The sequence below is a fragment of the Chiloscyllium plagiosum genome, unplaced genomic scaffold (assembly GCF_037043375.1).
Source record: "Chiloscyllium plagiosum isolate Xiang-an unplaced genomic scaffold, Cpla_swu_hap1 HiC_scaffold_2, whole genome shotgun sequence".
NCBI classification, from domain to species: domain Eukaryota; kingdom Metazoa; phylum Chordata; class Chondrichthyes; order Orectolobiformes; family Hemiscylliidae; genus Chiloscyllium; species Chiloscyllium plagiosum.
The window spans coordinates 91,058,878-91,072,956 of NW_028270140.1; the positions used below are offsets into that span (position 1 = coordinate 91,058,878).

Sequence of the window (14,079 nt, forward strand, 5' to 3'; positions counted from 1 at the left end):
ATCAAAATCCCGTTGTAATCTGAGATAACATTCTTAGCTGTCCACCACACCTCCAATTCTGGTGTCATCTGCAAACTTACTAACTATATCTCTTACGCTTACACCCAAATCATTTGCATAAATGACGAAAAGTAGTGCACCCAGCACTGATCCTTGTGGCACTCCACTGGTCACAGGCCTCCAGTCTGAAAAACAACCCTCCACCACTACCCTCGGTCTTCTACCTTTGAGCCAGTTCTGTATCCAAATGGCTAGTTCTCCCTGTATTCCATGAGATCCAACCTTGCTAATCAGTCTCCCATGGGGAACCTTGTTGAATGTCTTACTGAAGTCCACATAGATCACACCTACCACTCTGCCCTCATCAATATTCTTCATAACTGCTTCAAAAAAACTGAATCAAATTTGAGACATGATTTCCCATGCATAAAGCCATGTTGACTATCCCTAATCAGTCCTTGCCTTTCCAAATAAATGTACATCCTGTCCCTCAGGATTCCATCCAACAATTTGCCCCCCACCGACGTCAGGCTCACTGGTATGTAGTTCCCTGGCTTGTCCTTACCACCCTTCTTAAACAGTAGCACCACACTAGCCAACCTCCAATCTTCCGGCACCTCATCTGTGACTATCTACAATATAAATATCTCAGTAAGAGGCCCAGCAAACACTTCCCTCGCTTCCCACAGAGTTCTAGGGTACACCTGATCAGGCCCTGGAGGATTTATCCACCTTTAACCGTTTAAAGACATCCAGCACTTCCTCTTCTGTATTTTGGACATTTTTCAAGATGTTACCATCTATTTCCCTACATTCTATATCTTCCATGTCCTTTTCTACAGTAAATACTGATGTAAAATACCCGTTTAGTATCTCCCCCATCTCCTGTGGCTCCACACAAAGGCCACCTTGCTGAACTTTGAGGGGCCCTATTCTCTCCCTAGTTAACCTTTGTCCTTAATATATTTGTAAAAACCCTTTGGATTATCTTTAACCCTATTTGCCAAAGCATTCTCATGTCCCCTTTTTGTCCCCCTGATTTCCCTCTTAAGTATACTCCTACTTCATACTCTTCTAAGGATTCACTCTATCTATCCTGCCTATACCTGACACATGCTTCCTTCTTTTTCTTAACCAAACCCTCAATTTCTCTCGTCATCCAGCACTCCCTATACCTACCAGCCTTTCCTTTTTCCCTACCAGGAATATACTGTCTCTGGACTCTTGTTATCTCATTTCTGCAGGGTTCTCATTTTCCAGCTGGCCCATTACCTGTGAACACCTGCCCCCCCAGCCTGAAAGTTCTTGCCTAATACTGTTAAAATTGGCCTTTCTCCAATTTAGAACTTCAACTTTTAGATCTGGTCTATCATTTCCCATCACTATTTTAAAACTAATAGAATTTGGGTCGCTGGCCCCAAAGTGCTCCCCCACTAACACCTCAGTCACCTGCCCTGCCTTATTTCCCATGAGTAGGTCAAGTTTTGCACCTTCTCTAGTAGGTACATCCACATACTGAATAAGAAAATTGTCTTGTACACACTTAACAAATTCCTCTCCATCTAAACCCTTAATAGTATGGCAGTCCCAGTCCATGTTCGGAAAGTTAGAATCCCCTACCAGAACCACCCTATTATTCTTTCAGATAACGGAGATCTCCTTACAAATTTGTTTCTCAATTTCCCTCTGACTATTAGGGGGTCTATAATACAAACCTAATAAGGTGACCATCCCTTTCTTATTTCTCAGTGCCACCCAAATAACTTCCCTGGATGTATTTCTGGGAATATCTTCCCTCGGTACAGCTGTAATGCCAACCCATATCAAAACACCACTCTCCCTCCTCTCTCGCCTCCCTTTCTATCCTTCCTGTAGCATTTGTATCTTGGAACATTAAGCTGCCAATCCTGTCCATCCCTGAGCCATGTTTCTGTAATTGCTATGATATTCCAGTCCCATGTTCCTAAACATGTCCTGAGTTCATCTGCCTTCTGTGTTAGGCCTCTTGCATTGAAATGAATGCAGTTTAATTGACCAGTCCTATCTTGTTCTCTGCTTTGTCCCTACCTGCCCTGTTTGTCTTGCCTTTGTTCTCAACTCTACTAGTTTCAGATTGATCTCTTTCTTCACTCTCCCCCCGCCCTCCCAATTAGTTTAAGTCCTCCTGAGCTGCTCTAGCAAATCTCCCTACAAGTATATTAGCCCCCTTCCAATTTAGATGCAAACCAGCCTTCTTGTACTGGTCACTTCTACCCCAAAAAGAGCTTCCAAAAATATGAATCCTTCTCCCATACGTTCTCAGCCATGCGTTCATCTGCTCTATCCTCGTGTCCTGCCCTCACTAGCTCGTAGCACTGGGAGCAATTCACATATTACTAGTCTCGAGGAACTCCTTTTTAAATTCCTGCCTAACTCTGTAATCTCCCTTCTGAATCTCAACCTTTTCCCTTCCTGTGTTCCAATGTGTACAATGACCTCCATCTGGCCCCTCTCCCTCTTGAGAACCTTCTGCACCCTCTCTGAGACATCCTTGATCCTGTGTGGTGTAAAATTCCAAGCAGTGGAATGTGGTGAAACGGTTAAAAATTATGTCCCAATACATGTGTGAATCTAACCGGAATGGAGGTGTTGCTTAGTCCCGTGTGAATCTTATTACACACCTCCCCGTGTGAATCTTCTTATCTGTATGTAACCAGAATGGAATGTGTTTTTTAGCCTTGTTCTGCTGTTCACATGAATGTTTATATCTGGAAAAGAGTATATCAGCTGGAAAAGTCTCCAGTTCGGTGAGTCTGCTCTGGGGTTACGTTTAACCGCCGAGCGTGGGTTGTTGGCAACCGCTCTACGAGAACTGACGGCTCCCAGTTCCGGTAACATGTAGAGTGAGTATAAGCCAGACCCGTTGTATGAGACCTGGTTGTGGCGACGCTGCGGGGAATAAAATGCCCATATTCTAGCAGACTCGCCTCTTGGTCGTTTGTTCTGTGTCAGACTACTCTCCTACGAACCTGACCTTGAGAATTTTTTAAAACATTTGGCGTAGTCGGCAGGATCAATCGCAATTGAGGAGAGATTTTGATACAGAACAATGTTTTGGAAAAAGACTAAGAAACCAGAAGAACAAACTGTGGAGGTCCCGACCGTCCCGGGATGGCATGGATGTGGGCATGTACGTGGCAGTTTGTTTGAGAGAGGATCCCAGTCCTGCCGAAGAACCCCTTGCCTGGGGTACAGCGGAGGATGTGGGCATGTCCAAAAAGCTGAAGCGGAGTTAACAGAATTGAATGGGATTGAACTGAACTGAACTGAGTGGAACTGAAGTGAATCAAATTGAACGGAACAAAATGGAACTGAGCTAAATTGAATTGAAATGGACGGAACTGAATTGAACACAATTGAATTGAACTGAACAGACCTGAACTGAGCTGAATTGAACTACACTGAATTGACTGAACTGAAATTAACTGAAATGAATTGAACTGAATTAAGCATAATGTAACACATGTATTGGGCCAAGCAGTGGAATGTGGTGTAAAATTCCAAGCAGTGGAATGTGGTGAAACGGTTAAAAATTATGTCCCAATACATGTGTGAATCTAACCGGAATGGAGGTGTTGCTTAGTCCCGTGTGAATCTTATTACACACCTCCCCGTGTGAATCTTCTTATCTGTATGTAACCAGAATGGAATGTGTTTTTTAGCCTTGCTCTGCTGTTCACATGAATGTTTATATCTGGAAAAGAGTATATCAGCTGGAAAAGTCTCCAGTTCGGTGAGTCTGCTCCGGGGTTACGTTTAACCGCCGAGCGTGGGTTGTTGGCAACCGCTCTACGAGAACTGACGGCTCCCAGTTCCGGTAACATGTAGAGTGAGTATAAGCCAGACCCGTTGTATGAGACCTGGTTGTGGCGACGCTGCGGGGAATAAAATGCCCATATTCTAGCAGACTCGCCTCTTGGTCGTTTGTTCTGTGTCAGACTACTCTCCTACGAACCTGACCTTGAGAATTTTTTAAAACATCCTGTCACCAGAGAAGCAACACCATTCTGTTGGCCACAGAAACATCTGTCTGTACCTCGGACTAGAGAGTCCCCTAACACAATCGATCTCTCGGAACTTGACGTACCCCTCATTGCATTTGCGCCAGTCTCAAAACCTGAAATTTGGCTGTTCATGCTACGTCCCCCTGAGAATCCATTACCCCCTACGTTTTCCAAAACAGGATACCTGTTTGAAATGGGGATAGCCACACTAGACCCCTGCACTAACTGCCTACCTCTCTTACCTTTCCTGGAGTTAACCCATCTATGCAACTGTATCCGAGACTTTTCCCCTTTCCTATAACTGCCACCCATCACATCCCCTTAATCTTGTAAATTCCTCATTGCCTTTAACTGTCTCTCCAACTGATCCATTCGATTTAATAGGATTCACAAGGCATTTATTGCAATTATAATCCTCAGTAACCCGTAAACTCTCCCTAAGCTACCATATCTGACATGAGCATGTCACTCTACTAATGGCCATTTTTGCTTCTTTCAATCTACAGACCCAGAAAATAGCACTGCCTTATTCCTCGACAAAATATTGCTCCAGGTTAAATTAATATTTATGGCTTATATTTTAAATTTAATCAAGAGACATATCTCAATAAAACATATAATCAAGAAAGAATGCACTCTACTCACTACTGCAGATTTACTGTAAAGGCCACACTTAAAATATCCGCTTATCTCTTTCTGTACTGTGACCTCTCCAAACAGGTTCCTCCAAGATCAGTTGTGAATTTTAATGTTTGTTAATTTTCCTAGATGTACTCCGATGTCTAGCGATACATGAATTCAAACAGCAAAGGCAGTAACAGTGCAGATTCACAGCTCTGTCAATTAGCAACTTGGGTTTCTTTTTCTCTCTCTCCCCACGCACTGACCTCACCGTGTGCTTCCTTTGTCTGTTCCTCTCCCATTTAAAAGTGCTATTGTTTTGACTTTTTTTTTCTCCAAGGTTCCAAAACAACACAACAGCATATAAAACATTAAATGCTGCTCCTGGAATTCGAGGAAATCACCTCCAACACCTAAAATACCTCAAAAAAGGAGTTGTTACAGCCAGATATTTTTCCTGTCCTCCATCTTGGACCACCCAGAATCCTTTTTTTGTCAGGACCTAAGGATAAAGGTGGATGTCAAATCTGGTGACAGGGAGATGCCCCCAGATCTTGGGGCTGGTCATTGGATCCAGTGTCAGAGAGAACGGGACATATCAGGTTCTGGTGGTTACAGGGAGGTTGCAGTTCTCAGGTCATGAAGATCAAGAGTGGGGGTGCCGGGACTGTGGATTAGGGTAGGGTATCAGGTCCTCGGATAGAGGGGCAATGTCAACTGAAGGTTTGTAAGGAACCTGGGGAAGGTGTAATTGTGAGGTTTTATGATAAATTGAGGTGAGGTCAGTTGAATAGTGACCCATGAATTAGATTAGATTTGTAATCATCTAACTTCCAAGTATTAGTTTACATCCTCCAAATTCTCTCATTTAAATTGATATTTTTAAGAGGGATCCAGACATAAGCATATTGCCCAGCAAAATTTTCAATTTTCCAGACAATCCTCTCAGTGTCTGCAACATGGGGATTCCATAGGTTCTCCCTTTGTAACTCCTATCTATGCTGCAGAAACAATTATCAGGCCAACAGAAAATCCAGGCCATAATATTTCAGTTGTAATATAAAGCACATTCAACATGATACAAGGGTCTTCATTCACATTTCTATAGGATTTCACATTTTCTAATGCAAATGAATTTTTCTTTGCCAATCCTACATAGTTCTTTGACAGGAATATTTCAGCTGACCATATAAAGTGATTAAGATTGACAGCAATTAAGGATTAACATTAAATATTAGACACAAGCATGACTGTACGTCACTATAAATGTTCATCAAGCCATCACTCTTCTGTCTGAGCAATATTTGTTCATTACATCTAAATATATGGAATTAGGTCTATTTAGACAATATTGTTATTTTCATGGTGAATGCTCTGAAATATAAATAAATAATGTAGATTTCAGAGAAAATTTACTTTAGGGGGTTGGTTTAGAGAAGAAAAAGGTGAGGAAAGAGACACAGAAGATACGTAAAAATCCTGTTACCAAATTATGTCCATCTAACTGACAATCCTCGTAATTGGTGCAAAATTGAATCTCCTTACCTGCCCACTCCCTGTAGTACCCAAACTGGCTTCTGTTGTTTCCTGACAATCACTCTGTCGTTCTGCATCATGTGACACTGTTTGTTCATGTTTACTTTGTGATGATTTCTGTTTAAAGAATAGCCATGGCATTAAATTCAAAATACTGAAGTCTGGGGAATGTTTAAACCTTCCCTGTTGCAGTTCTACAATGGAACTGCTCTTGCATTTTAACTTATCCTTGTAAGTCAGCAGCAAGCACCACCCCAATCAGTGACATGACTTGATGAGAACACTGCACGTCCACAGAGAGCTCATGATGTATCACAAAAGCTACAGAGCTGACTGGCTGTGCTGTTAAAATGACAGGATGTGAGAAAATCCTCTGGGAGTGGATGAGAATATACAAAGCTGTTCTGAGAGCATTTGATCACATGACAAACATCCTGAAAACCTATGGCCAATAAGCTCCTTCTCTTTGAATTGCTTACATAATAGAATAGATTAATAAAATAGCTTCAGGGTGGACAGAAACTCTCCTTCTATTTAGGGCACCCAGTTTAGATAGCTGACCATGAAAAGGTATGTTCTTAAAAGTCTATTTTGAGAACAGTTGTCTATTAGGAGCACAAGTTATGACTAAAATTTCAAATGCTACAAATTCAAGTGTAAAACATTTAATGTCATAATTAAAGGCATTCACTATTTAGTACAACAGCCATGATTGACTCAGTGGTAATGTTCTCACCTTATTAATTAGCCCCACTTCAAAGGTCTGAGTACAGCATCTAGCTCACACTTCAGTGAAGTGTTCAATGTGTTCCAGGGTCGAAGGTGCCATTTATTGAATATGGCACTAAACTGAGCCCTCTCAGACACATGTCAAAAATGACAACAGTGACTCCATCTCAAAATATGCTTTGTTGTTTCTTTGGGACTTTGGGACAACCTGAAGTTCTGGAAGATATGACGTAAGTGCAACTTTTTTTTTTAAACAAAGCTGGAGCCAAAATGAATTGAATATTTAACAGGTGGATCACCAAGACTATAAACCTATTCAGGTATGTGATGTCAGTCAGCAATGAAACTCCAAGAGTTTCTTGTGATTTTACAGCTGGATCATTCATTAACTGCAAACCTGTGGAAAACATGAGAAAGGCTATATTTCTGTAAATAGGAAATGCTTAAGATAAATGAAAACAGTTGTACATATTGGTTGAAAATAATTATCAAATAATTTTAAAACTGTGCTATTCAAAGAGGAGATCGCATTATTTGAATCCCTTCAGTTTTTAAATGCTGTTTCAGTGTTCACTGAAAAAGAATACAGTATTTTCCTTAGTTACCATGTTTTAATATATCAAATAGGCTCACGTGATTGGACTTAAGACCTGACCATATCAATTAGAAAAAAAAAGTCAAAAAATTATTTTCATTCCCTGCTGCAGCTAAAATATGATATGACCGACTCCCACAGCTACCTAGATTACACCTCCTCCCACCCTGCCCCCCCGTAAAAACGCCATCCCATATTCCCAATTACTTTGCCTCTGCCGCATCTGCTCCCAGGAGGACCAATTCCAATACCGAACAACCCAGATGGCCTCCTTCTTCAAAGACCGCAATTTCCCCTCAGATGTGGTTGACGATGCTCTCCACTGCATCTCCTCCACTTCCTGCTCCTCCGACCTTGAACCCCACCCCACCAATCGCCACCAGGACAGAACCCCACTGGTCCTCACCTACCACCCCACCAACTTCCATATACATCGTATCATCCTTTGTCATTTCCGCCACCTCCAAATAGACCCCACCACCAAGGATATATTTCCCTCCCCTATCAGCATTCCAGAAAGACGACTCCCTCCTCGACTCCCTCGTCAGGTCCACACCCCCCACCAACCCAACCTCCACTCCCGGCACCTTCCCCTGCAACCGCAACTTGTGCCCACACCTCCCCCCTCACTTCCCTCCAAGCCCCCAAGGGATCCTTCCATATCCGTCACAAATTCACCTGCATCTCCACACACATCATTTACTGCATCCGCTGCACCCGATGTGGCCTCCTCTACATTGGAGACAGGCCGCCTACTTGCGGAAAGTTTCAGAGAACATCTCTGGGACACCCGCACCAACCAACCCAACCGCCCTGTGGCTGAACACTTTAACTCCCCCTCCCACTCCGCCAAGGACATGCTTGGCCGCCTCTATCGCCAGACCATGGCAACACGCCGCCTGGAGGAAGAGCGCCTCATCTTCCACCTAGGAACCCTCTAACCCAAAGGATGAATGCAGATTTCACCAGCTTCCTCATTTCCCCTCCCCCCACCTTATCTCAGTCCCAACCCTCTGACTCAGCACCGCCTTCTTGACCTGCAATCTTCTTCCTGACCTCTCTGCCCCCACCCCCTCTCCGGCCTATCACCCTCACCTTAACCTCCTTACACCTATCGCATTCCTAACACCCCTCCCCCAAGTCCCTCCTCCCTACCTTTTATCTTAGCCTGCTTGGCACACCCTCCTGATTCCTGAAGAAGGGCTTAGGCCCAAAACGTCGATTCTCCTGCTCCTTGGATGCTGCCTGACCTGCTGCGCTTTTCCAGCAACACATTTCTCAGCTTAGCGGAACTCTACACAGTTCCAATCTTCTCTCAACTCTTCTTCTGTAGGTTGTATTTCAAGAAGTGGGCATGGTTCATGTGTAACTTCAGATTGTGAATTTTGGCAGACTGTTCAATAGTGGGAATTATAAAGTAAATCCAAACCTGTCTTCACCCAAGTCTAGTAAATGTGCACTTTCCAGAAGGACAGGTCACCTGAAATGATACTGAAGCCCTCTTATTTTTTGATCAACCCAACGAATCAGCTTTTTGTCTCCTCAAATTACTCTGTGAAACAGCTCCCAACATCAGTGCGAAATCAACCCTTTGCAAGCCTGGCTCCTCGTTCCACCATTATAGTTAGGTTTCCAGTTCTAATTAACTTGATGACGGAGTCAGACAGTATTCCAACACAGTAAACTTTGTTTTGGAGATATGGTAAACAATCACAACACTTAACTCATTAGCATTTAAAAAAATAAGATCTGTAAACTAAAATGTATTTGTTAAACTTTTGAATAAATACTACAAGTTAAACTCAAGATGATGCAGATTCAGTGTAAACACAGGGTTAGAAAACTGTTTAGTTCTTTGAAATAGAAATAAATTTCCTTCAAACATGTTAGCTACATTTAAAAATGCAATTGGTATATTAAGTAGACATTTTGAAACAAAAAGAAGTTTCAAAAATGTAGTGATCCTAAAGCCTTGTAGTTTCATACTGATTCCCAAACCAACAAATAACTATACGCAGTTCTGACATAATCATTCATAGAAGGAAAACTGACTTTCTCCAAGTTTGACGTTTGAAGTGAACCTTCAAATCAGAATAAATTTATAATTTCAATGCTTAATAAATTATAAAAAAGACATACTGACCTCAGTTTCTGTTGTTTGGGACTGCAAGTGCTGTCGCAAACGAAGCATATCCTTCTCTATTTGCTGAATTCGGACTACTCTCATCTGCATCAGGATGAACTAAAGTTAGAAAAATAATCTTTGCCTAGCCAGTTAAAACTGCATGACTACAATATTTCTGTTTTGCATATTTTATTCCTAATAGGAAAAAAACAAACTTTACCATGTTTATAGAACTGCCACTTTATTCCTCTCAACAAAGTTTAAAATCTATGACCATTTTACCAATAAACATTTTGAACTTTAAGCAACAATACCAACTCCCTTTTCTTTCCAATAGGTTGATAATTTATCTTGAGATTTTATTTAAAATTATATTCCAGTGGCTAAATGTTATAAATAAATGAACTATTCTGTTCAATCCCTTTAGTGCAAAGTTCAAATCTGTTATTTTCCAGCACTATTATTTTCTCAAGTCATTGCACATTTAAGTTATTCCATATGAAGACACAACAATAGACTCTGAAATTGCTTTGATACTACCTGAGCTCGCTTCTCCATATCCTGGCAGGTTCCCAGTTGTTCTTCCATGGCAGATCGAATTTGCCGTGCTTCATATTCCAACTGTCTTCTCGTCATGTCTGTCTGCAGAGAAAACTATTCAAAGATGACCATATCAGTAGAATTATATATTATAATGATAATACAAAGAGGTAATTGATCGGATTTAACCTACCTCACCTTTGAAATTGAGGTGTTGCACACATCCATTTCTCTTCTCTCAGTCATGCTTTACTGACTTATAGAATCACAGAGTCATACAGCATAGAAACCAACCCTTCAGTCCACCAACTCATGCTGAGCAGAATTCTAAACTAAACTAGCCCCACCTGCCTGCTCTTGGCCATATCTTTCCAAACATTTCCTATACATGTGTTTAAATGTTGTATTTGTGCCCACATCCACCATTTCCTCAGGAAGTTCATGCGAACCACCCTGTGTAAAAGATTTATCTTTCATGTCTCTTTTCAAATTCCTCCCCCCCAACCTTAAAAATGCTTCCCCCTAGTCTTGAAATGCCCCGTCAGTGGGAAAAGATAACTACCATTTACCCTATTCTCTACCCGCCTCATGATTTTATAAACTTCTATAAGGTCATCTCTCACTCTCCAATGCTCCAGTGAAAAAACTCCCAGTCTGTCCAGCCTTTACAACTCAAACCTTCCATATGTGGCAACATTCTGGTAAATCTCTTCTGAGCCCGCTCCAGCTTAATAATATACTTCCCATAAGTGGGTGACCAGAACTGGACAGAGTACTTAAGAGGCCTCACCAATGTCCTGTACAACATCAACATGTCTTCCCAACTCCTATACTCAAAGGACTAAGCATTGAAGACAAGCATGCTAAACGCCTTTTTAACCCCACCCTATCTATATGCTGTGGTTGTGGGTATATTTGCCAAGCCGGGAAGATGACTTGCAGACATTTCATCCCGTCTCGGTGATATCTTCAGTGCTTTGGAGCATCCTGTGAAGTGTTGCGGTGCTGTCGCGTCTGGAATTTATTTGGTTCCATTCCTGCTGGTTCCGGTTGTTCGTTGTAGTGGCTATCATATTGGGTCGAGGTCCATGTGATGGATTCTGTGGTTGAGTGCCATGCCTCTTGACATTCTCTGGTTGTCCTGTGTTTAGCTTGTCCTATGATCGTTGTGTTGTCCTCGTCAAATTTGTAGTCCTTGTCATCTCTGAGAGTGGCTACTAGGGACAGCTGGTCATGGCAATTAGTGGCTAATTGGTGTTTGTGGACACAGATTGCTAGTTGTCTGCCCGTTTGTCCTTATCTATTGTTTCAAGCAGTCTTTGCATGGATCTTCTAAATTACGTTTATCTTGCACATGATGGGTATAGGGTCTTTTGTTGTGGTGAGCTGTTGTCTGAGTGTGGCTTTTGGTTTATGGGCTGTCATGAATCCTGGTGGTCAGAGATATCTAGCCGTCAGTTCCAAGTTTTTTATATATAAGGTGGAGCGGTTAATGTGTTGGGTTGTGGCATGACCACATCACGTCGTTTGGCTATTAGGCATCTGCGGATGAAGTTGTGGGGATCAGAGAGCGGCAGGAGCTGGACGGAAGTGAAGGCAGAGCGCAAAGCCGGTCGGGAAGGTAAGTGATTGTTATTTGTGTGGGTGCGTTCTAGACCCCAGGTCCTACAAAGTAGGGCCTCCCTCCCTCCCTCCTCCTCTAACCTAAATTAAAAGTCCACAGACTTGCCCCAAAAAGAGGGTCCAAGGAAGTTCCTGTGGATTGAAGAATGAGGCTTTAGCTCAGGACTCTTTGACAAGGAGGTTGAGTGAAGTGATTATGCCACAGTTGAAGAGGGTGAAGACATGACTGCCAAGCTGGTTCAGTGTGCTACGTGCTTGATGTGGGAGGTCAACGACTCTGGTGTGTCTGGCGCGTATAAGTGTGGAAAGTGTGTGCACGTTCAGCTACTGACAGAGCACATTGCAGCACTAATGAAAGAACTCGAGGACCTTAGGCTCATCTGAGAGAACGAGATCTTTCTGGACAAGACCTTCAGCGAGGTTATTACACCAATCATACCAGAAGAGAGCAGACGATGAGGAAGGCAGAGAGGAGACAGGTGCAAGAGACCCCAGGGGAAAACACCTGTCAGGAAGAAGTTGAATCTTTTGGAAATAGATTCAACAGTAGAGACAGATGACACTGCCAGTCCGTGAGGCGGCCAGGTCTGTCAATCAAAAGTTGGCGTGGAGGCAGAGCGGAAGAGCCGGACATCGCACAGAGCCGTGGTAATAGGGGACTCCATAGTGAGAGGAACTGACCGGGGTTTTTGTGGCAGCAGACGGGATTTAAGGATGGTGTGTTGCCTTCCTGGTGCCAGGGTTAAAGACATCACAGACAGAGTGCAGGAAATCCTCAAGGACGAAGGTGAAGAGCCAGAGGTGGTGGTACATGTCGGCACAAATGATGTCAGGAAGAGGAGGAGGAACATACTACAGCGGGACTTCGGAGAACTAGGTAGAAGGCTGAAAAGCAGGACGTCCAAGGTGATTATCTCCGGTTTGCTTCCAGTTCCTCGGGCTGGTGAGGCCAGAAACAGGGAGATAATGGACTTGAATGTGTGGCTGGGGAACTGGTGCAGGAAGCAAGGATTTAAATTCTTAGATCACTGGGTATGTTTTGTAGTAAACATAAATTCTACAAGAGAGAGACGGTTTGCACCTTAATAGGTTAGGGACCAGCATTCTGGCAGGCAGATTTGTTACTGCAACACAGCTACGTTTAAACTAAGTAGTGGGGGGGGAGAGGACAAACTGGATGTTTAAGGAGGAAATTGGAGGGAAAGTTAGAACAAGGGAAGTCAAGAAAGACAACTGTATCAATGAGGCAGAAAACTCAAAAGGATCATGCTGCAAGGTTGAGTGAAATAGGAGTTGATGGGAAGGGTGAGGGCAGTAATAAATTAAAAATACTATACATGAATGCACGAAGCATTAGAAATAAGATGGATGAGATTGAAGCTCTTTTGGAAATTGGCAGATACGATATTGTGGGGATAACTGAGACGTGGCTTCAAGTGGACAGGGCCTGGGAAATGAATATTCAAGGCTACACGTGCTATTGTAAGGACAGACTGATAGGTAGAGGGGGTGGGGTGGCCTTGTTGGTAAGAGATGATATTCAGTCCTTTGCGCAGGGGGACCTAGAATCAGGGGATGTAGAGTCAGTGTGGATAGAGCTGAGAAATACTAAGGGTAAAAAGACCCTCTTGGGAGTTATCTACAGGCCCCCAAACAATAGTCTGGATGTCGGATGTAAGTTAAATCAGGAGCTGAAATTGGCCTGTCGCAAAGATGTTACTACAGCTGTTATGTGGGATTTCAACATGCAGGTAGACTGGGAGAATCAGGATGGTATTGGACCTCAAGACTTTGTGGAGTGCCTCACAGATGGATTCTTAGAACAGCTGGTGCTGAAACCGACCAGGGAGAAGGCAATTCTGGATCCGGTATTGTGCAACGAACCAGAATTGGTTAGGGACCTCGAAGTGAAGGAGCCATTAGGAAGTAGTGACCATAATACAATAAGCTTCAATCTGCAAATTGAGAGGGAGAGGGTACAATCGGAAGTGACAATACTTCTGTTGAATAAAGGGAACTATGGAGCTATGAGGGAGGAGCTGGCCAAAGTTCAATGGTGCAATACCTTAGCAGGGATGACAGTGGAGGAACAATGGCGGATATTTCTGTGTATGATGCAGAAGTTGCAGGATCAGTTCATTCCAAAAAGGAAGAAAGATCCTAGGAGGAGGCATGGGTGGCAGTGGCTGACGAGGGAAGTTAAGAAACATATAACGTTAAAAGAGAAAAAGTATAACATAGCAAAGATGAGTGGGAAAACGGAGGAC

General features: G+C 42.9%; 1 protein-coding gene across 4 annotated transcripts in view; it reads right to left on the reverse strand.

The window, feature by feature from the left end:
• apc (APC regulator of WNT signaling pathway) overlaps nucleotides 1-14,079 on the reverse strand; it is a 199,985-nt gene that overhangs the window by 31,773 nt on the left and 154,133 nt on the right. For all 4 annotated transcript variants that reach the window (XM_043710645.2, XM_043710626.2, XM_043710636.2 and 1 more), the window contains 3 exons: nucleotides 10,190-10,303; nucleotides 9,668-9,751; nucleotides 6,210-6,317 (listed from right to left, as the gene is read on the reverse strand). In XM_043710645.2, coding sequence (XP_043566580.2) covers nucleotides 6,210-6,317; nucleotides 9,668-9,751; nucleotides 10,190-10,303 — 306 coding nt within the window. The remainder of the gene's footprint in view (nucleotides 1-6,209; nucleotides 6,318-9,667; nucleotides 9,752-10,189; nucleotides 10,304-14,079) is intronic.